Source organism: Paroedura picta, chromosome 7, assembly GCF_049243985.1.
Source record: "Paroedura picta isolate Pp20150507F chromosome 7, Ppicta_v3.0, whole genome shotgun sequence".
NCBI lineage: Eukaryota > Metazoa > Chordata > Lepidosauria > Squamata > Gekkonidae > Paroedura > Paroedura picta.
Genome location: NC_135375.1, coordinates 120,390,583 through 120,412,378, shown reverse-complemented (window position 1 = coordinate 120,412,378; position 21,796 = coordinate 120,390,583). Strand labels below are relative to the sequence as shown.

Below are 21,796 nucleotides of genomic sequence, written 5' to 3'. Positions count from 1 at the left end.
CTGCTGCAGGAGGAGTCTTTGGCCTGGGGAAGGACTTTGATGAATGGAAGGAAGGCTCCTGGTCAGGATTATTTCTCTCTTGGGTTCTGATTTCTGTGAGACCAGTCACAGCACTGCCATGGCTGCAAACAGCCAGATCTGTACTCCAGATGTTTTTGCTTTGGGTTCATATCAGCCGCTGTGCCCTACGATAAGCCTGGGAATGGGGGCTGCACTCTGCCTGGTACTAGAACAGATGGCTTTAATCTTGTTTCTAACCAGTGATGACTTGTTTGCTACCTGTGCTACCTGGACACTTCTGAGATGGAGCCAGTGGGGTGGCAGCAGGGAGGAACAGCTATACACAAGCCCAGATGCATGGCGAGCAAGGCTGCAGGGTGCCATGGCACCTAATCCAACCGTGGCATGAAAAGAAAGAGGCTTGAACAAGAAGGGTGAGGCGACAGAGATTGTGTCCAAGATTGGGGAGAGAAAGACCAGAACTTGCTTTGTGAATCTCCCCTGGCCATAACATGGGCAGCTGCTGGCAGGGGAGGGAGCATACACACTGTGAAGAGATTAGGAGGAGGGGGGATAGGTTTCTGACACCTCTGATGGAGGCAGGAGGGAGGGAGAATGGTGCAAAATGTCACAGCACAAGGCTGCCATCCTCACTTGGAATGCTTGGGTCTCCGCCAGGAGGAACCACACACCTCTCTCTAGTTTGTTAACCTTCTGTGCAAGACATCCAGGAAGGGGAGCATATCCACAAGGGCGGAGTGCGTAGCAGAGAGTCCATAATATTGCCAGTCTGCGCACATTCTAAGTCCTGGCGGATGCATGGAGCACAATAAGGTGGCAGGACAAACTGTCCGGCTCCATGCTGAAGGCTGGTGATCCCATTTTAAATCATTTAAATACTCTGAGCAAACAGAAGATCAGTACAGGATGGTCATAGAATCATAGAATCATAGAGTTGGGCCATATAGGCCATCTAGTCCAACCCCCTGCTCAACGCAGGATTAGCCCTAAGCATCCTAAAGCATCCAAGAAAAGTGTGTATCCAACCTTTGCTTGAAGACTTCCAGTGAGGGGGAGCTCACCACCTCCTTAGGCAGCCTATTCCACTGCTGAACTACTCTGACTGTGAAAAACTTTTTCCTGATATCTAGCCTATATCGTTGTACTTGAAGTTTAAACCCATTACTGCATGTCCTCTCCTCTGCAGCCAGCAGAAACAGCATCCTGCCCTCCTCCAAGTGACAACCTTTCAAATACTTAAAGAGGGCTATTATGTCCCTCTCAACCTCCTTTTCTCCAGGCTGAACATTCCCAAGTCCCTCAACCTATCTTCATAGGGCTTGGTCCCTTGGCCCCAGATCATCTTTGTCGCTCTCCTCTGTACCCTTTCAATTTTATCTACGTCCTTCTTGAAGTGAGGCCTCCAGAACTGCACACAGTACTCCAGGTGTGGTCTGACCAGTGCCGTATACAATGGGACTATGACATCTTGTGATTTTGATGTGATGCCTCTGTTGATACAGCCCAAAATGGCATTTGCCTTTTTTACCGCTGCATCACACTGCCTGCTCATGTTTAGTTTACAATCCACAGGTACCCCAAGGTCTCGTTCACACACAGTGCTACCTAGAAGCGTATCCCCCATCCAGTAGGCATGCTTTTCATTTTTCTGACCCAGATGCAGAACTTTACACTTACCTTTATTAAATTGCATCTTGTTCTCATTTGCCCATTTTTCCATTGTGTTCAGATCTCGTTGAACTCTGTCTCTATCTTCCGGAGTATTTGCCAGTCCTCCCAATTTGGTGTCATCTGCAAACTTGATGAGTAGTCCCTCCACCCCCTCATCTAGATCATTAATAAATATGTTAAAAAGTACCGGGCCAAGCACCGAGCCCTGAGGTACCCCGCTACTCACCTCTCTCCAGTCTGATGAAACACCATTGACAACAACTCTTTGAGTGCGGTTCTCTAACCAAATCCCTATCCACCTAACTATCTGAAAATCCAGATTGCAGTCCTTCAACTTATCCATCAGAACATCATGGGGAACTTTGTCAAAAGCTTTACTAAAATCCAAGTAAATGACATCAACCGAATTTCCCCGATCCAGCAAACCTGTTACTTGGTCAAAAAAGGAAACCAGGTTGGTCTTGCAGGACCTGTTTGAGACAAATCCCTGCTGACTTCCTTGGATCACCAAATTGTCCTCCAGATGTTTGCAGATCGCTCCCTTTAATATCTGCTCCATTATCTTCCCCACAACAGAGGTCAGACTCACTGGTCTGTAGTTTCCTGGTCCTATTCAACTGTGTTGCCTTGCCTCTGCCATGTGCCTCTCGCTAGTCAAGGAGGGTTCCCCCTCTGTCAAGGGGCAGAGCAAGGTGGCCCATCATGTCTGAACACCTGCTGCAGAAGAAGAAGAAGAGTTGGTTCTTATATGCCGCTTTTCCCTACCCGAAGGAGGCTCAAAGCGGCTTACAGTCGCCTTCCCATTCCTCTCCCCACAACAGACACCCTGTGGGGTGGGTGAGGCTGAGAGAGCGCTGATATCACTGCCCGGTCAGAACAGTTTTATCAGTGCCGTGGCGAGCCCAAGGTCACCCAGCTGGTTGCATGTGGAGGAGAGCAGAATCGAACCCGGCATGCCAGATTAGAAGTCCGCACTCCTAACCACTGCACCAAACTGGCAGCAACATATGCAGGCCTAGCCTAAGACAAACACTGTTTTTGGGAAGAGGATGGGAAAGGGGAAGAAAGTCTGGGAATATGAAGATCCTTTGAAGAGCTGCCTCTTACCTTCACACCGTCATTAGCATTGTGGACAACAGTAGTTTGTGGCTCCTAATCGAAAGAGAATAGAAAAAAAAAGGATCAGATTCCAGCTTCAAGTCTGGTCTCTCTCTGCGCAGTGTCTGTTGGGAAAGCAAATGGACAAACAAGAACAAACCACCACCAACCCTCCTCGCATGGGGGGGAGCACAAACAGGGTGCCCCCTGGCAGAGCTGCTGGGGGGGAGGCACGCAGCAAAGAGACAAAGCCACCCTCACCTTGCCAAGCCCTCCATGACTTTGAAGGGTCCCTGCTCGGCCATGCTGTGGCACAGACAGAAATCCTGGGCGTTGGGAAAGCAAGCCAGGCAGCAAGAAGGGCTTCCTCCTTGAGGGGTCCTCTGGAGACAAAAGAACCTCCCAGGTGAGGCTGTGCCCCTGTGGCCCCATTCCAAAAAGGGTTCTGCCTGCTCTTGCTCCCTCTTGAGGGACAGTCTTAAGTTCCCTCCCAACATGGCCACCAGGACCCTTAGCATTCCACTGCAAATGCCTGCTCACAGTTCCAGTTGGCATCTAATGCAACACAGGGATGGGGGGGGGGAGAAACAATGGCAGGAAGACAAGTTGTGTGTGTATCTGTGGAGCACCCCAACAGCAGCTGCCAGGATGTGATGGGGGGAGGGGGCCCAATTATGAAATGTCCCAGGAGAACAAAGACCGTCTGAAGCATCCCACAGAGTGAAAAGCATCTGCCTGGACTCTCGGCTCTTTCCATCTGCATTCCTTCCTGGACTCTCCTGGGGAGGGACCAGCCCTCACCCCCTCACACACACTTCTTGCCCCGGGCCCTGCAGCTGCCCTTGCTTAAGCAACAGGATAACAGCATCATTCTCACCAGCTGGCCGGCCAGCCTTCTCTTTCAGCGCAGCCGGCAAGAGTGGTCCTTGGGCTGAGTGGTCCCAGGTACAGGAAGGGAACCCCCCCTCCTCCACAGGACCCCCTGGTCTGCTTCCCTCACAGCCTTCTTGTGGAGAAGCCTCAGGCAACCAGCTCAAGAGAGACCCCCCCAGGGAGGAGAGCGGGGGGGGGGAGGGGAATCCCAGGCAGAACGCAGACAGAGCTAAGCCGGAACACCGAGCAGCACAGGCAGGAGTAAGGAAGCCAAATAGGGAAAACCAAAACAAGGAGAAAGAAATGATTAGGAAAGATACCATGGCCATTTGCACTGGGGGGGTGTCTTTGCCGGGGTTTACTACACTGGCTTTGTTGTTGCTCTGTGGCTAAGACAGAAAAACAGATGGTTTAGTTTCCTCGTCACCAAAGATATCACATCAAGCCCTATGAAGATAGGTTGAGGGACTTGGGAATGTTCAGCCTGGAGAAAAGGAGGTTGAGAGGGGACATGATAGCCCTCTTTAAGTATTTGAAAGGTTGTTACTTAGAGGAGGGCAGGATGCTGTTTATGCTGGCTGCAGAGGAGAGGAAACGCAGTAATGGGTTTAAACTTCAAGTACAACGATATAAGCATGATATCAGGGGGGAAAATCACAATCAGAGTAGTTCAACAGTGGAATAGGCTGCCTAAGGAGGTGGTGAACTCCCCCTCACTGGCAGTCTTCAAGCAAAGGTTGGATACACACTTTTCTTGGATGCTTTAGGATGCTTTGGGCTGATCCTGCGTTGAGCAGGGGGTTGGACTAGATGGCCTGTATGGCCCCTTCCAACTCTATGATTCTGTGATTCTGTGATGGTTGCATATCTACCAGGTCACCCTGGGAGTAGGAGGTGGAAGGCCAAAGTAGGGGGCAGCTGGAGATATACAGCAGAGGAAAGGGGATTGTCCGAAGATGAAGATGGGGAGGGAAGACAACCAATCCAATGGCAGTCCAGCAAGAAAGGGGGCAGGATGAACAGACAGACAAGGAGCAGCTTGCAGCGCGGGGGGGGGGGGGTGTGTGAGGGGAGGGCTGACTGAGCCAAGCAAGCAGGAGCCCTGCCTGATGAAGGGCAGCATGTTGTGTAAAGCCGGGTGATGATGGGATAGATCCAGAGACCCTGAGGGGGAAAGGGAACAGAAACAGCATCCATGCTAATTCCTAGCTGGGCTGGAGAGGCTGAGGAGTCTATTCAAGGTGGCTGGGCAGCTATATCAATGCTCTCAGCCCCACCTCCCTCACAGAGTGTTTCTTGTGGGGAGAGGAAGAGGAGATTATAAGCCACTTTGAGACTCCTTTGCGTAGTAAAAAGTGGGGTACAAAATCCAGCTCTTCTTCATGGTGACCCAAACTGACTTCATCCAAAACATTTGACCTGAACCCCCCCTTCCCCTCCCTTCCTCATTACTGCTAACCCAAGTTCTATAGGGCAGGTTGGCTGCCTGAGCTGCTCCCAATCCACAGCGCTCTTCCGGCAAGCAAGAGGCTCCTGCCTGAAGTCAGGGTGGTGGAAGCCAGACACCCACTCCACACCTGGCAAGGGCCCATCCACTGCAAATGCTGCTCCCCTCCTTGCAGTCATCAAACAAATATACCTGGCTAGCAAGCACTAGATTTAGAAGTCTGTTGATGAGCCAAGATCATTTGGAGCACATCTAAGGAGTTGTTAAGTAACCTCAGGCTAAGAACCTGGCTAGCTACACATCACTCTGATTAGGGTAGCACATGGACATGCACAAAATCAGAGCAATGGAAAGGCTAAAAGAAGACATTGAAATCAGATGAGGACTGCATCTCCTGGATGCCTCTGACAAACCTAACTGGGAAGGTAAAAAGACCAGGTGGGAGTGAGGTGCTGCTAAGCACTCTACAGACGAGAGAGCAAACGTTATTCCGATCTTCAAAAAAGGGAGGTTGACCGGAGAAACTACAGACCAGTGAGTCTGACCTCTGTTGTCGGGAAGATAATGGAGCAGATATTAAAGGGAGCGATCTGCAAACATCTGGAGGACAATTTGGTGATCCAAGGAAGTCAGCATGGATTTGTCTCCAACAGGTGCTGTCAGACCAACCTGGTTTCCTTTTTTGACCAAGTAACAGGTTTGCTGGATCGTGGAAATTCGGTTGATGTCGTTTACTTGGATTTTAGTAAAGCTTTTGACAAGGTTCCCCATGATGTTCTGATGGATAAATTGAAGGACTGAAATCTGGATTTTCAGATAGTTAGGTGGATAGAGAACCGCACTCAAAGAGTTGTTGTCAATGGTGTTTCATCAAACTAGAGGGAGGTGAGTAGCGGGGTACCTCAGGGCTCGGTGCTCGGCCCGGTACTTTTTAACATATTTATTAATGATCTAGATGAGGGGGTAGAGGGACTACTCATCAAGTTTGCAGATGTCACTAAATTGGGAGGACTGGCAAATACTCTGGAAGATAGAGACAGAGTTCAACGAGATCTGAACCCAATGGAAAAATGGGCAAATGAGAACAAGATGCAATTTAATAAAGATAAGTGTAAAGTTCTGCATCTGGGTCAGAAAAACGAAAAGCATGCCTACTGGATGGGGGATACGCTTCTAGGTAACACTGTGTGTGAACGAGACCTTGGGGTACTTGTGGATTGTAAACTAAACATGAGCAGGCAGTGTGATGCAGCGATAAAAAAGGCGAACGCCATTTTGGACTGTATCAACAGGGGCATCACATCAAAATCACAAGATGTCATAGTCCCATTGTATACGGCACTGGTCAGACCACACCTGGAGTACTGTGTGCAGTTCTGGAGGCCTCACTTCAAGAAGGACGTAGATAAAATTGAAAGGGTACAGAGGAGAGCGACGAGGATGATCTGGGGCCAAGGGACCAAGCCCTATGAAGATAGGTTGAGGGACTTGGGAATGTTCAGCCTGGAGAAAAGGAGGTTGAGAGGGGACATGATAGTCCTCTTTAAGTATTTGAAAGGTTGTCACTTGGAGGAGGGCAGGATGCTGTTCCCGTTGGCTGCAGAGGAAAGGATGCACAGTAATGTGTTAAAACTACAACGATATAGGCTAAATATCAGGAAAAAAATTTCACAGTCAGAGTAGTTCAGCAGTGGATTAGGCTGCCTAAGGAGGTGGTGAGCTCCCCCTCACTGGCAGTCTTCAAGCAAAGGTTGGATACACACTTCTCTTGGATGCTTTAGGATGCTTTGGGCTGATCCTGTGTTGAGCAGGGGGTTGGACTAGATGGCCTGTATGGCCCCTTCCAACTCTATGATTCTATGAGATGTCTATGTACAGGGAGACACCTGCACCTACACCCACAACATACACACTTACATACATGCATGCATGCATATATTTTTGGCATCTTTGCCATCACTGAGTACACTGCAGGAGACACAAGCAGTCAGAGAATCCCTTCCCCAACAGAAGCCCCGGATGATTAGCCCATGCCCTGGCCCCCTTTGTCCCACTAACAGAGGTGGAATCCTTGAGATCAGACCCTCATAGTTTGGATGAGGTTGCTTGCAGGATTTCTACAAGCTGACTTTTCTTCCCCATTTTTACAGTACAAATATTCTCCTTCCTTAATAAAAACACTGCATATTTTAAAGCAATCTGCGTGAAAACTCTGCATCAAAACTTGCCATGGGGTGGTGTGTTCAATAGCATACTCATCATCACACAAGACATCACACAAGACTTAGGCACACCTTAGAGCTGACTGCCAAAGAAGGTGGGAGACTTCCTCTGGTCTGTGGCTCCCATACAACCTAATGGGCTCTTTTAAGATTAGCATTGAACCACCATGCTAAACTTAAAGCACCAACTGAACTGCTGACCTGGACAGCAAGGAAGTCAGCGCAAACATAAGAATCACACAGAGAACAAGCAAGAAGGCTGAGTGTACCATTAGGGCATGTGAAAGAGGGCAAGCAGGCAGCTCTACCTCATATGCCACTAGCACACACACCAACAATATGGCGGCAGGGTGGCCAAGGGTGCATCTGCACACTGAAGTCCTGGAGTCCTGATTTGATAATTGGAAGTGAAGATGCAGAACTCCAATGCAGACAAGTGAGACAAGAGGCAGTTTTGATAAAGACTTCAGATGTTCAGTGCCTGTTGGGAGAGACATCTAATCAAAGCATTACTTATTATAGACAAAATGAAAATGCTAACTCGCCATGCCAGGGTTTCCTCCCCTCTGGAAAGCAGCAGAGGACAGTGATTATGATGGTGAAGGACATTGTATCTGTATCATCTTAACAGCTTCCCATAAGTTCCTGCTTTCGTATACCGGAGTAGGGAGTGGGGGCTGGAACACTCTGCCCTCCCAGACTAGAGCCCTTCAATCCATGAGCCCAGAAGTATGTGTGGGGGCGCCCTCCCAAAGGCAGAGAGGGGAAGAATTCATGACCCTTCACAGCCTTCACGATGCATAAAGGAGCATGCAGTTGAGAAACCAGGAGAGGGCAGGAGGTAGTACCCTTGGCAGCATCCTACTCTCAAGTGTCACAGCTGTTGGGGTGAATGCATCCATTTTATGCCATCGCATGACATACAGGAGACCACAATGTGACCTTATTGATTTCACTGTGATGAAAGTAAGGCACAAAGGGGGTCAACTACAAAATGGAGTGAACTGTAATTCCTTCAGGATACTCTTGCCATCTGGCAAACTCAGAGGGCCATTCCGCACTGGGATCCATGTTGCAAATTGTTTGCGGAACGAAAAATCGCCATTTTAAATAGTGGAATTCGTCATTATGCATACCTGCCTTTGTAGTGGAATCCAGTTGTGTTTCTATCGTTTCCCACAGGTTTCCAGTCTCGGCAAAAATTGCTAGCCAGGAAGCAATATAGCCGAGCTGTGTCCTGCCCCTGGCCATCAAGCAGCCAATGGGCGGCCGTTATCATGCTCCCAAACAGCCCCTTTCCCTTTAAGGAAGTTTTAAAACACACACACACACACGTTGCAACGAATCTGCATTGATTCGTTGCAACGGAGAGACCCATCCAGGTAGCAGGCGGTGTTTGAGCTGCCATTGCCACGCTCCCCCCGAGTGAAAAAAAAATACCCCCTCCTCACGGGCGCGATTTTCGGCCGAAAATAGTGTGAAAAATAAAGGGAAAATAAACCAGCAAACGGGTCTCTGTGTTGCTTGTGCTTGGTGACTTTAAACAGAGGGACTGCAGCCGGGGAAGCCTCACTGGGTAAACGAAGGCTTGCCGGCGCGTTGATCTCCGCTCGCTCGGGGGAAAAAAAATGGCGATCGCTTCGCCGGAAGATCAGAGGAGAGAGCCAGGGGGAGGGACTTTGCAGAAACCGCAACAATGGTAACGCACAGAACTTTTCCGCTAGTGTTGCAGATTGGTTGCAGGAGTGTAGCACTTTCCGGAGGGTGAATCCACTTTTTGGGATTTCCCTGAAAGCACTACAACGAAGCGCCTTTTGCGGATCGGTTTCAGGAGTGTTGCAGATTGTCAATGACGTTGTGCATAATGGCAAAACTGTAGCAATTTCAATTTGTAACCATTGTGCTATTTTGGACGAGGGCGGAATGGCCCAGAGGTTATCTGAGTCCTCTCAGGAGGACACTCTGCTCTCCCCAGGCAGAACTGACAGTCCCTTCGTAGAACAGGTTTGTGCCTATGAGATCCTTTGAGCAGAAAGCTGCCGGAAACAGTCTGCAGAAATCCAGAAGGAATTTTAAGCTGTGAGCAGCAGAAGGACACAATCCCAACTCACTTCCTCGGGAGCTGGTAGATATTGTGGGGAACCTGAGGTCCTCAACAATACTTTTCAGCAGAATGTAGAATCTGCATGGCCATTCTGCACTGCAGCATGTATGCTTCCTAGTTCACAAACTGCAAAAAGAAAACAGCCAGAACCTTAGCAGTGCAACTCATGTATTTAAGCCAGTGCAGCCCAGCCTCCATGTGGGCAGGTGAAATGTATTTAGCCATTGTTGGAGCATGAAGGACACCAGGCTTGTGTGGTCCATGCATCGACTCAAGAACTGTGAGTGTGCCTGCCTAAGCCCTGCCCTCTGCTCCGGGACCCTCCTTTAAAGGGAGGCATGGGAGATCAGACATCTGTTTGTGCCATCCACTTGTTTCGAGTTTCTTCCCGTGACACCCTTGAACAAGTGTTGTGTCCTGAACTTCTCTTCCAAGGCTGTATCAAATTATGCACTCAGATCCCCATAAGGGATCTGCCCTCAGAGCCCCATAAGGCGCAAGAAATCCCATTGCGAGATGCCTCTTCTTAGCTGACACAGTCACTAGACTAACATACTTCCTCACATGCAAGGTGAGTTCCTCACTGGAAGGTTTCCCCCAAAGTTTGTCTTCTGCACCAAGTCAAGTAGCTTTGTACCTGCACAGTAGCCACCAGTACTAGATGGGAGGTCCTGGCTTGGCATGAAGTAACTGATAAGTTGCAGGTTATGATTTGTTTTGTACCTGCAACCTGCAAACTTCGTTTTTTAAACTACTGGACAAGAGAAAAATGTCACAGTTAGGACACTAAACTTGTCAAGCATTGAATCACTTGCATAGCATCTCCTCTTTGCTCTGCTGAGATCAGATCCAAGCAGTCGTCTCTCTTCATGACATGGCAGGCACCAAAGGCATCTCTGCCGAAATGCAAAAGTCTTCTAACTCTTGTGCCTTTTGCCCATGGGAAGCAGTGATGATAGCAGCAGACAAACAGCCAGGGTGGGGGGTGACAAAAGAGAGGGCAGCTGCAAGGAAAGCAGTGCCATTGTGCTAATGGACACACCCAGACAGCCACCTGGCAAACCACCAGCACCCTGAGCACAGCCAGCAACCATGACAGACACCACGTGGATGGACTTCTTGACAGAAGACAGGGGTTCTACCCAGTCCAGCATGGCTCAGGCCTTCCCAGAGAGGCAGGAAATCAAGTGTTCCCTGCTTCTGGATGACATTTATATCACCGTGATTACATGGCACTGAATGGGGGCGAGGGCATTCACCCAGCATGAAGGCAGGGAGGTGCTATGGGACTAGCCAGTCAAACCGGCTCCCCAGTTTCTTGAGAAAGAAGTAACTGCCCATTTCAGAAAAAGAAAGACAGCTTGGTGTTGTGATTAAGAGTGGCAGCTTCTAATCTGGAGTGCCGGGTTTGATTCTCGGCTCTTCCTCCACATGCAGCCAGCTGGGTGACATTGGGCTCACCACAGCACTGACAACTGCTGGTTTCACTGAGAGCGACCACATGCCCCTTAGATTCCTGCTCGTCTGGGCTGCTCAAATAGGGTGACCAGCGAATCTCAGGGGAATCCCCCAAGGGACTCAAGGAGGCAGTGGTATGCCCGCTCTCAAAGAAACCATTGCTGGACCCGTGGGACCCTCCAACTATTGCCTGGTTTCTCATTTTGCCTTCCTGGCAAAGGTGGTTGAGCGCGCCACAGTGGTTCAGCTCCTAGCATTTTCGAAGGAAACTTCAGACCTAAATCCATACCAGTCTGGCTTCCATCCTGGCCACGGGGTAGAGACTGCATTGGTCACACTGACAGATGATATCCAACGCCAGCAGGACCGGGAAGGTTCGGCCATACTCATACTTTTAGATGTCGGCCACATTTGATGTGGTCCACCACGGTTAGCCCACCATCTTGTTGGGAATGGAGTTTGGGAGACGGCTGAAATGTCTGGTCTCCCTTTTCCGGAACCAGACTCAGAGAGTTGCAGTGGGGGAGATGTTATCTCACCCCTTTGTGCTCTCATGTGGAGTACCTCAGGGGGTGATACTCATAATTTTAAACATCTATATGCACCCTCTAGCCCAGCTGGTAAGGGGCTTTGGGCTGGGTTGGCACCAATATGTGCATGACACCCAGCTCTACTTCCTGATGGCTGGCCAGCCGGACACCCCCCCCCCCCACAATAAATTTGCCAGCTGTTTGGAAGCCGTGGTTGGATGGCTCAGGCAGAGACATCTAAAACTCAACCCCTCCAAGAGAAAGGTCCTGTGGCTGGGAAGAAGGGGGCAGGATCAGGAAGTGCATCTCCCCTGCCTGGATGGGGTGCAATTAGCAGCTGCACTGGTTGCCAGGAATTTGGGGGTGATCTTTGATACCTTTCTTTCAATGGAGGCTCAGATCACAAAAGTAGCTCAAATGGCATTTTTCCATCTCCGCCAAGCACAACTACTAGTGCCCTACCTGCCTTTGGAGCATTTGGCCACAGTGATCCATGCAACAGTCACTTTCAGACTAGATTTTTAAAACTCGCTCTACGTGGGCCTTGTCTTTGACCCAGAAATTTCAACTGGCACAGAATGCAGTTGGAGGGGTCCTCACTAAGACATCTTGGAGGGCCCATATCCAGCCAGTAATGCAATAGCTGCATTGGTTACCGGTTTGCTTCTGGATCAAGTTAAAGGTTTTGGTTTTGACCTTTAAGGCTATACTGCCTATCTCCTTATGCCCAGGGCTCTTTGCTCTATGGGTATGAATCTGCTGGGGGTCCCAGACCCCCAGGACATTCGTTTGGCCTCGACCAGGCCAGGGCCTTTCTGGACCTGGCTTCAATCTGGTGAAATGAGCTCCTGTCTGTGGTGGGGAGAGGAAAAAGAAGGCGCTTGGAGACTCCATCTGGAAGTCAAAAGCAGCATCGAAGAACCAACTATTTTTCTTCTTCAGTATTTTCAGGTGTCTGTTGGAAAGGAACTGGCAAAAGACCACTGTGATCAAGAGCTGAGCGTGTGCTCTTCTTGTTTCAGTTCCTGAACTGTACTTGACCTGGATAGCCCTGGCATTTCAGATGCTAAGCAGAGTCCACCCCAGCTAGCACTTGGATGGGAGAGACTTCCAAGGAATACTAGGGGTCATGATGCAAGGGCAGGCTGTGCCTGACTGTCAGACAATCCTAGGATCTCCTGGCTACATGACCCACATGCCAGGTGATAAATAAATAAATCTTAGCTGTCAATGCCAGTATATCATCAGCTGATGCGACTCCCAAAATGTCACCTCGTATAGACATGTATTCATCAGGACAGCCCACAGATGCTCCAAGGGCTTGCAAAGATCTCCTCTATGCTGACTATAGCATCTCACCATCCTGAGGAACAATTATAGCAACACAGATCATCTAAGTGGCTGGGTGGAGGATGTGGTCTGCCGAGTGCCCTCTAGGCGAGGGAGCAATAGTGGTCTCTCCCAAGGCAGTTTCATCCTTTGTGGTGAAGAAGGCAGGCTGAGGGGCAGGGCATGGGGTTGGAACAGCTCCCACCCTGCTTTGGTGCTCAGGCAGATTTCAGGAGGCCCACTAAAATATTCAAAGCCCGCAGATACAGGCAGTGGTGTCAGCAAAAGTGATCCTAACCAACCAGGCTTGGAAGGATCCAGGAAAGATACCTCAGTTTGTCAAGATGGAAACTACCCAGGAGTGACACCATCTTTTTATGTGCAATTAAAAGCATATCACAGAGTGGCTGACTCATCGGCCCCTGCCTCTACTGCCTGAGGACCTGAGGCCTCTTTGCTAGCATCAGCAGTGGCTGGCTGAATTAGGCAGCCTTCTGACCCCAATGCAACAGCAAAGGGCTTGATTCTGGGGTGGGGTGCGATGAGCTGTGGGAAATCACTCCTGCACATGAACATACATGAAACAGCTTGATACTGAATCAGACCCTGGATACATCAAAGTTAGTATTGTCTACTCAGACAGACAGCAGCTCTCCAGAGTCCCACCTGAAGTCAGGGTGGTGGAAGCCAGACACCCACTCCATACCAGCTGAGTCCTTCCACTGTAGATGTCAGGGATTGAACCTTGAACCTTCTGCATGCCAAGCAGATGCTCTACCGCCGAGCCACAGCTTCTCACCCTCCTGAATTTTTTGAGTGTGAAGCCAGTCTCACGTGGCAACATTATTTGTCATTTTTTATTTGAGTAATAAAAAAGTGCATTTAGAAAATGGAAGTAGGATCTTATAACCAAGGATGAATATAAATAAACTAGGGGCAAAGCCTGTTGTATCCAAGAATACAACGGACGCTAGAGCTTGGCAGTGGGAAGAGGAAGGGGAGGAGTTGTCCAGTCTGTAAGGGCATAGGGTTGAATGTGTGCATTGTGTGGGAGCTTATGGTGGCATGGTGGCAAATGAGGGCATGGGTGTCAAGAACCTGTGGTTTGGAAGGTTCATTGAGTGTGGGACAGGGCTGACCTTTGGGAATTGTGTCATAGTGGTTACAGATGAGCTTTCCAGAGCCATGTCTTCAGATATGTGAAGGGAAAATCAGACTGGAGACTCTTCTTAGGGGAAGATTACATGGCAACCAATTCCTCCCAGTTCTGCGTGATTTCCCTTCTTGTGTGAATTAGGCCACAGACACCGAAATGCCCCCCCTCTGCCCTAATACACATGGGGTAGTCACAGTACACAGGTGTCCACCCTGTTCCTTCTCCATTTTTTCACTGTTGATAAAATGCTATGTGCCCACATGCTTCTTTCATGCTTACTACCCAAAGGAGTCTCAAAGCGGTTTATAAACACCTTTTCCCTTCGTCTCCCCATAATAGTCAACCTGTGAGTTATGTGGGGCTGTGAGAGGTCTGAGAGAACTGGGAATGGGCCGCAGTGACCCAGCAGGCCTCAGGTGTCTCAAAGCATTTTCCAATCGTCTTCCCTTCTTCTTCCCATAGCAGACTCCCCATGAGGGAGTTGGGGATAGAGAGCCTCACATGGAAGCTGGCAATCCTAAGAGGAAGACTGTGCACAGCCGTCTTGACCTTAGTAAGGTTTTTTATACTGTTTTTTATTTGCCAGGCCAAGGTTAATTCCAGGCATGGAGAGCTCCTGGAATTACAGCTTAGTTCCCCAGGCAGAAAGGGCTACTTTGGACAGGGTTGTGGTAGAGAAGAAACATTTAAGGCTTCCCACACAGGCTGTTGTTGAATTTAAAGACTTGAGGCCTACTGCACAGGATTGTTGTGCAGATGAAACAGGAGACAGAAGAAACTCTGCAAAAGCATCAAGTTTCGTCTGCAGAATATCGCTGTGCAGTAGGCCTCAAATCTGCAGAGAGTTGCAAAGAAGAAAGACACATGGCTTGGCTGTGTCTAACCCCCGGCCAGAGCAGTATTTTAAGTGAGAAGGGGCTTTTCTGTGGCCTCCCTGTCAGGCAACTGTTTGGCAGAAGGGGAAAGTCCCCCCCTCAAAAGGAAGGCCCTCAGGCTCCCCTGTGTTGCTCTCGGAAATGCCTCCCTCCCCTCAGTCAGGTCCTGTCAGAGGCTCCTTCGCAGCAGGCCTGAGGGGAGGGGGAGGGAGCGCACTCTGCAGCCTCCTGCCAGCTCTGTCAGGGTTCTGAGGCAATATATTGAGACTCAGTGTTCCATGTATTGTTCTTATGTTATTATGTAAACCGCCCTGAGCCCCCAGGGAGGGTGGTATATAATTAATTAATTAATTAATTAATTAATTGATTAATTAAATAAATAAATAAATAAATATACAGTTGGACTTGACAGTTAGGACAACCTTGGGTTGAAAAGGGCTGGTGCAGCCTGTCCAAGCCCTGGAACTCTGGTCTGTCCTGGTAAGGGCTTGTCAGTCTGGGGCCAAGGGGCCAATCCAGTTGTTTTGATCCCAGACTCAGCCCACCCCAACCCTTCTTATTGTTTTATTAAGAGGGACAGATAACCAATGCTTGTAGGAAGCGTGTTAGAAAAGCTAAAGCTCAGAATGAGCTTAGGCTAGCGATAAATGCTAAACAGAACAAAAAAGGGTTCTTTAGTTATGTTCAAAGTAAGAAACAGAGTAAGGACATGGTAGGACCATTGTATGGACAAGAAATTGTAACAAATGATGAAGAGAGGAGTACACTACCCAATTCCTACTTCTCAACAGTCTTCTCTTGTGACGGGAATCATTCTCAGATTGGCAAAAATCATATCACATGATGAAAGATGGGAACTGAAGCACAGGATCACTGTAGTGCTTCTAATTTCTTCTAGTTTTCTTAAATGAAACTAAGTCCTCTGGGCCAGATTAATTACATCCAGGGGTACTAAAAGAACTTGTAGATGTAATTTCTGAGCCTCTGTCCATTTTTTTGACAATTTGACAATTCAAAAATAATCTCCAAGAGAACAGGTGAAATGCCAGAAGATTGGAGGTGGGCAAATGTTTTCTCCATCTTCAAGAAGGGGGAAAAGGAGGGCCTGGGTTAATACCGACCCGTCAGCTTGACATCTATAGCTGGCAAAATTTTAGAATAAATAATCAAACAGTCAGTCCTTGAGCAGCTAGAGCAGTTGGCTGTGATTACTAAGAGTCAGCATGGCTTTCTCAAAAACAAATCATGTCAGACTAACCTTATCTCTCTCTCTTTTTTTAAGAAAGTGACTACCTTGCTGGATCAGGGGAATGCTGTGGACATAGATTCCCCAGCTAGCTCTTTAAAATGGAGGATGTAGCTACCGGTTTGCTGCTTGGATGCTGGATGTTGGTGACGTTGTGCAAAACGCCAAAAATATGGCATCTGCAGAAGGTAAGCATTGTACTATATTAATCAGGAGCAGAATGGGCCTGAGTCTGGCTCCTGTAGCCCTTTCTTGCTTGTTCAGGGAAATGCTGATTGCGACTTTGGTGTTATAAGACAATTTTCTCCAGACCAGACTGTCCAGGAATTCTGTTTTTTTTTTTGGGGGGGGGAGACATTGTGGGTGGGCAGGTAGTTGTGAATTTCCTGCATTGTTCAGGGGTTGGACTAGATGACCCTGTCTGTACCAAGGGACCAAGCCCTATCAAGATAGGTTGAGGGACTTGGGAATGTTCAGCCTGGAGAAAAGGAGGTTGAGAGGGGACACGATAGCCCTCTTTAAGTATTTGAAAGGTTGTCACTTGGAGGTGGGCAGGATGCTGTTTCCGTTGGCTGCAGAGGAAAGGACGCGCAGTAATGGGTTTAAACTACAAGTACAACGATATAGGCTAGATATCAGGAAAAAATTTTCACAGTCAGAGGAGTTCAGCAATGGAATAGGCTGCCTAAGGAGGTGGTGAGCTCCCCCTCACTGGCAGTCTTCAAGCAAAGGTTGGATACACACTTTTCTTGGATGCTTTAGGATGCTCTGGGCTTATCCTGCGTTGAGCAGGGGGTTGGCCTAGATGGCCTGTATGGCCCCTTCCAACTCTATGATTTTATGATTCTATGATTCTATACCTTCCAACTCTATGATTGTATCAGAGGAAGGCCCTGACCTTTCTGTCTTGTTGTTGGCCCTCCAGAGTCACTGGTTGCAGTCAGCCCTGCCCTTTTGGCCAGCAATGGAAAAACCCTCCCCCCCTGACAAGACCGAATCCTCCTGTACGGCTGAATTGCTTATAGAATCATACAATCATAGAATCATAGAGTTGGAAGTTGGAAGCTTCATTAACAAGCCTCCCCCTCCTTTTAACCGGTCATCATAGTTGTTGGCAGGGTACACAGAAATGGTGGCCTGGGACTGCTGTTCCTGTGGGTGAGTGTGGGTGGAGGGTAGTTCCAGGGGTAAGTACAGGATGGCCAAGGCCAGGCCAGGACCATCTGATTTTGTCCCTAAAAAACGGCACTGGTAGTATGGTGTTCTCTGTACATGCACTGGTGCCATGTTTAAAAATGCTCCACTGGGCTGCGTGAGGAAGGTTGGAGGTACTTCCCCCAGGATGGCTTCCTAGCCTCTGCTGGGCTTCTATAAATTGGGTTAAAATCATAGAACCATAGAGTTGAAAGGTACTTCATGGGTCATCTAGTCCAACCCCCTGCACTATGCAGGACACCCACATCCCTATCGCTCATCTACTGTGAAGGCTACCCCTTTGCCTTCACAGAATCAGCCGTCAGATGGCCATTGTTGTGAATGGTGATTCATCAGACTAGAGAGAGGTGAGTAGCGGCATACCTCAGGGCTTTGTGCTCGGCCCGGTACTTTTTAACATATTTATTAATGATCTAGATGAGGGGGTGGAGGGACTACTCATCAAGTTTGCAGATGACACCAAATTGGGAGGACTGGCAAATACTCCGGAAGATAGAGACAGAGTTCAACGAGATCAGAACACAATGGAAAAATGGGCAAATGAGATGCAATTTAATAAAGATAAGTGTAAAGTTCTGCATCTGGGTCAGAAAAATGAAAAGCATGCCTACTGGATGGGGGATACGCTTCTAGGTAACACTGTGTGTGAACGAGACCTTGGGGTACTTGTGGATTGTAAACTAAACATGAGCAGGCAGTGTGATGCAGCGGTAAAAAAGGCAAATGCCATTTTGGGGTGTATCAACAGGGGCATCACATCAAAATCACAAGATGTCATAGTCCCATTGTTTATGTCACTGGTCAGACCACACCTGGAGTACTGTGTGCAGTTCTGAGCAGGGGATTGGACTAGATGGCCTGTATGGCCCCTTCCAAATCTATGATTCTATCTAGCCTCTGTTTAAAAATTTCAAAGATGGAGTACCCACCACCTCCCGAGGAAGCCTGTTCCACTGAGAAACTGCTCTAACTGTCAGGAACCTCTGGATATTTAGATAGAATTTCTTTTGAATTAATTTCATCCCATTCGTTCTGGTCTGTCCCTCTGGGACAAGAGAGAACAATTCTGCTCCATCTTCTATATGGCACCCTTTTAAATACTTGAAGATACTTATCAGATCCCCTCTCAGTCGTCTCCTCTTTAGGCTAAACAGACCAAGCTCCCCCAACCTTTTTTCATATGTCCTGGTCTCCAAACCACTCACCATTTCTGTTGCCCTCCTCTGGACACGTTCCAGTTTCTCAACATCCCTCTTCAACTGGGGTGACCAAAACTGAACACAGTGTTCCAAGTGAGGCCGAATCAGAGCAGAGTACAGTGGGAGCATCACCTCCCATGATCTGGACATGATACTCCATTTAATACAAGCAAAATCCCATTTTCCTTCTTAGCCACTGAGTCACACTGCTGACTCATGTTCAATGTATGGTCTACTAAGACTCCTAGATCCTTTTCACACATGCTACTGCCAAGACAAGCCCCCCCCCCCCATTGGTGTACTTGGTTTTTCCTACCTAAATATAGAACTTTAGCTTTGTCCCTATTGAACTTCATTTTATTCAGTTTAGCCCACTTCTCGAGCTTAGTATCATCTGCAAATTTAATAAATATACCCTCTAATCCCTCATCCAAATCATTTATAAATATGTTGAACAACACAGGCCCCAGGACACATTCTTGTCACTCCACTCTTTTCCAAGAAGATGCTGAACCATTAACAAGTACCCTCTAGGTACGATGTGTCAACCAGTTATAGATCCACCTGAAAGAATTAAGATCCATACCGCATTTTACCAACTTGTGAACACGAATATCAAAAGCTTTACTGAAATCCAGATAAACTATGTCCACGGAATTCCCCTGATCCAGCAAGGTAGTTACTTTCTTGAAAAAAGAGATAAGGTTGGTATGACATGACTTGTTCTTGCAAAACCCATGCTGAGTCTTAGAAATCACAGCTCCCAGTTCCAGCTGCTCAAGGATTGAGTGTTTGATTATTCGTTCCAAAATTTTGCCAGCTACAAATGTCAAGCTGACAGGTCAATAATTACCCTTTCTTGAAGATGGGGACAACATTTGCCCTCCTCCAATTGTCTGGCACCTCACCCATTCTCCAAGAAGTGTCAAAAATAATGGACAAAGGTTCAGAGATGACATCTCCAAGTTCTTTTAGTATCCTTGGATGCAGTTCATCTGACCCAGAAGACTTTGTTTCATTTAAAGAAACTAGGTGTTTGTGGACTGTTCCAACAGTGATCCTAGACCACCATTCCCGTCCCCCGTGTTGTATTACATTTTAGCCACATAATCACTATTTCCCTCACAAGAGAAAACTGAGGAGAAATAGGAGTTAACCAGTTCAGCCCTCTCTTCATCATCTGTTATAATTTCACTTTCTTGTCCTCGCAGTAGTCTTATGGTGTCCCTATCCCTTTTCTTGCTTGAAATATAACTAAAGAAGTCTTTTTTGTTATGTTTAGCACTTCTTGCTAGCCTAAGCTCATATTGAGCTTTAGCTTTTCTAACACTCCCCCTACAATTATTGGTTATTTATTTATACTCATTCTTGGTAATAAGGCCTTCCTTCCATTTCCTAAATGACTCTTTTTTATTCCTCAAATCTTTTGACAACTGCTTATGGAGCCAACTTGGCTTCCTTAGGCTCCTTCCATCTTTTCTTCTCATGGGAATTGTTTGTGATTGAGCCTTCAGTAATTCACTTTTAAGAAACTCCCAGCCCTCTTGGACTCCCATCTTTTTAAGTCTTTCTGACCACGGGACTCTACGCAACATACCTTTAAGTCTGTGAAAATCAGCTTTCTCCAGTCTATACGTATGTGTATTTCAAGGTTTTCTCTTTCCCATAATTGAAAATTCCAAAAGCACATGGTCACTGCTACCAAATGTGCCCACTACTTCCACCTCATCTAAAAGTCTAAAATAGCAGAGTCCCTGGTTCCCCTCTCTACTTTCTGGGAAATGAAGCTGTCGGAGAGACGTTAAGAATTTAACGGAGTTTGCATTTTTAGCAGAGTTGGTCTTCCAACAGATATCTGGGTAATTGAAGTCACCCATGACCACTGTTTCCCCCTTTTTTGAAAATTGTGTACTTTGGTCTAGTAGTATCTCATTCAAGTCCTCTGACTGGCTTGGTGGTCTATAGCAGACACCCACAATAATACCACTCTCATTTCCTCCTCCTTTTACATTTACCCAAATATACTCAATTGAACTTTCATACTTGGGTACCTGCATTTCTTCACAAGTATAAAGATTCTTAACATATATTGCTACATCGCCCCTCCCCCCCTTTTTTCTTGTCGGTCCCTACTGAATAGATTGTACCCATCAATTTTAGTATTCCAATTGTGAGTATTATCCCACCAAGTTTCTGTGATTCTTATTAGGGCATAGCCCCCTTCCTCTATTACGACTACTAGTTCCTCCTGCTTCTTTCCCATACTCTGTGCATTAGTGTAGAGGCAGTGTCATCCATCCTTTGTGTGCCTCATAGTTTTGGTTTTTGAACTTCCTTGTAAGCTAGTTGTTGTTGTTGTCAGGTGCGAAGTCGTGTCCGACCCATCGTAACCCCATGGACAATGATCCTTCAGGCCTTCCTGTCCTCTACCATTCCCCAGAGTCTATTTAAATTTGCACTGACTGCTTCGTTGACTCCATCCAAGCACCTCATTCTCTGTCGTCCCCTTCTTCTTTTGCCCTCAATCGCTCCCAGCATTAGGCTCTTCTCCAGGGAGTCCTTTCTTCTCATGAGGTGGCCAAAGTATTTGAGTTTCATCTTCTGGATCTGGCCTTCTAAGGAGCAGGCAGGGCTGATCTCCTCTAGGACTGACCGGTTTGTTCACCTTGCAGTCCAAGGGACTTGCAAGAGTCTTCTCCAGCACCAGAGTTCAAAAGCCTCAATTCTTTGATGCTTGGCCTTATGGTACAACTTTCACAGCCATACATTGCAACTGGGAAGACCATAGCCTTGACTAAACACACTTTTGTTGTCAGGGTGATATCTCTGCTCTTTAGGATGCTGTCTAGATTTGCCATAGCTTTCCTCCCTAGGAGAAAGTGTCTTTTAATTCCTTTGCTCCAGTCCCAGTTCCCTGCTGATGTAACATTCCCTGTAGATTTGAGTTCTTCTCATGTTCAGATCTTGCCATCATACCAAGTTCTGAATTTACGTCTTGCTCCCCCTTTGTTTCTAGTTTAAAGCCCTCTTCTCCAGATTTGCAGGGGTTCTCCCAAAAATACTTTTTCCGTCCCTTGTGAGATATACGCCGTCTCCTGATAATAGCCCCTCATATTGACATTGTTGACCATGATCCAGAAATCCAAATTGTTCCCGTCGACACCACTGACGTAGCCAGTCATTTACTTGCATAATTTTTCTCTCTCTTCCTATGCCCTGGCCATTTACAGGAAGGAGTGTTGAAAACACAACCTGTGCTCCCAGGTCCTTTACCTTTCCCCCCAGATCCACAAAGTCTTTTTTAATATGTTCCATGTTTTGCTGGGCAGTATTATTTGTTTCTACATGGATG

At 47.6% G+C, this 21,796-nt stretch overlaps 1 protein-coding gene across 26 annotated transcripts in view; it reads right to left on the bottom strand.

Annotated features, from left to right (window-relative positions):
* Positions 1-21,796, bottom strand: part of CAMK2G (calcium/calmodulin dependent protein kinase II gamma) — a 277,514-nt gene that overhangs the window by 17,101 nt on the left and 238,617 nt on the right. For 15 of the 26 annotated variants that reach the window (XM_077346149.1, XM_077346159.1, XM_077346158.1 and 12 more), the window contains one exon: positions 2,800-2,844. In XM_077346149.1, the coding sequence (XP_077202264.1) occupies positions 2,800-2,844 (45 nt within the window). Of the gene's footprint in view, positions 1-2,799; positions 2,845-3,983; positions 4,053-21,796 lie in introns of all 26 variants that reach the window. The other 11 variants (XM_077346147.1, XM_077346146.1, XM_077346155.1 and 8 more) reach the window with 1 other exon arrangement.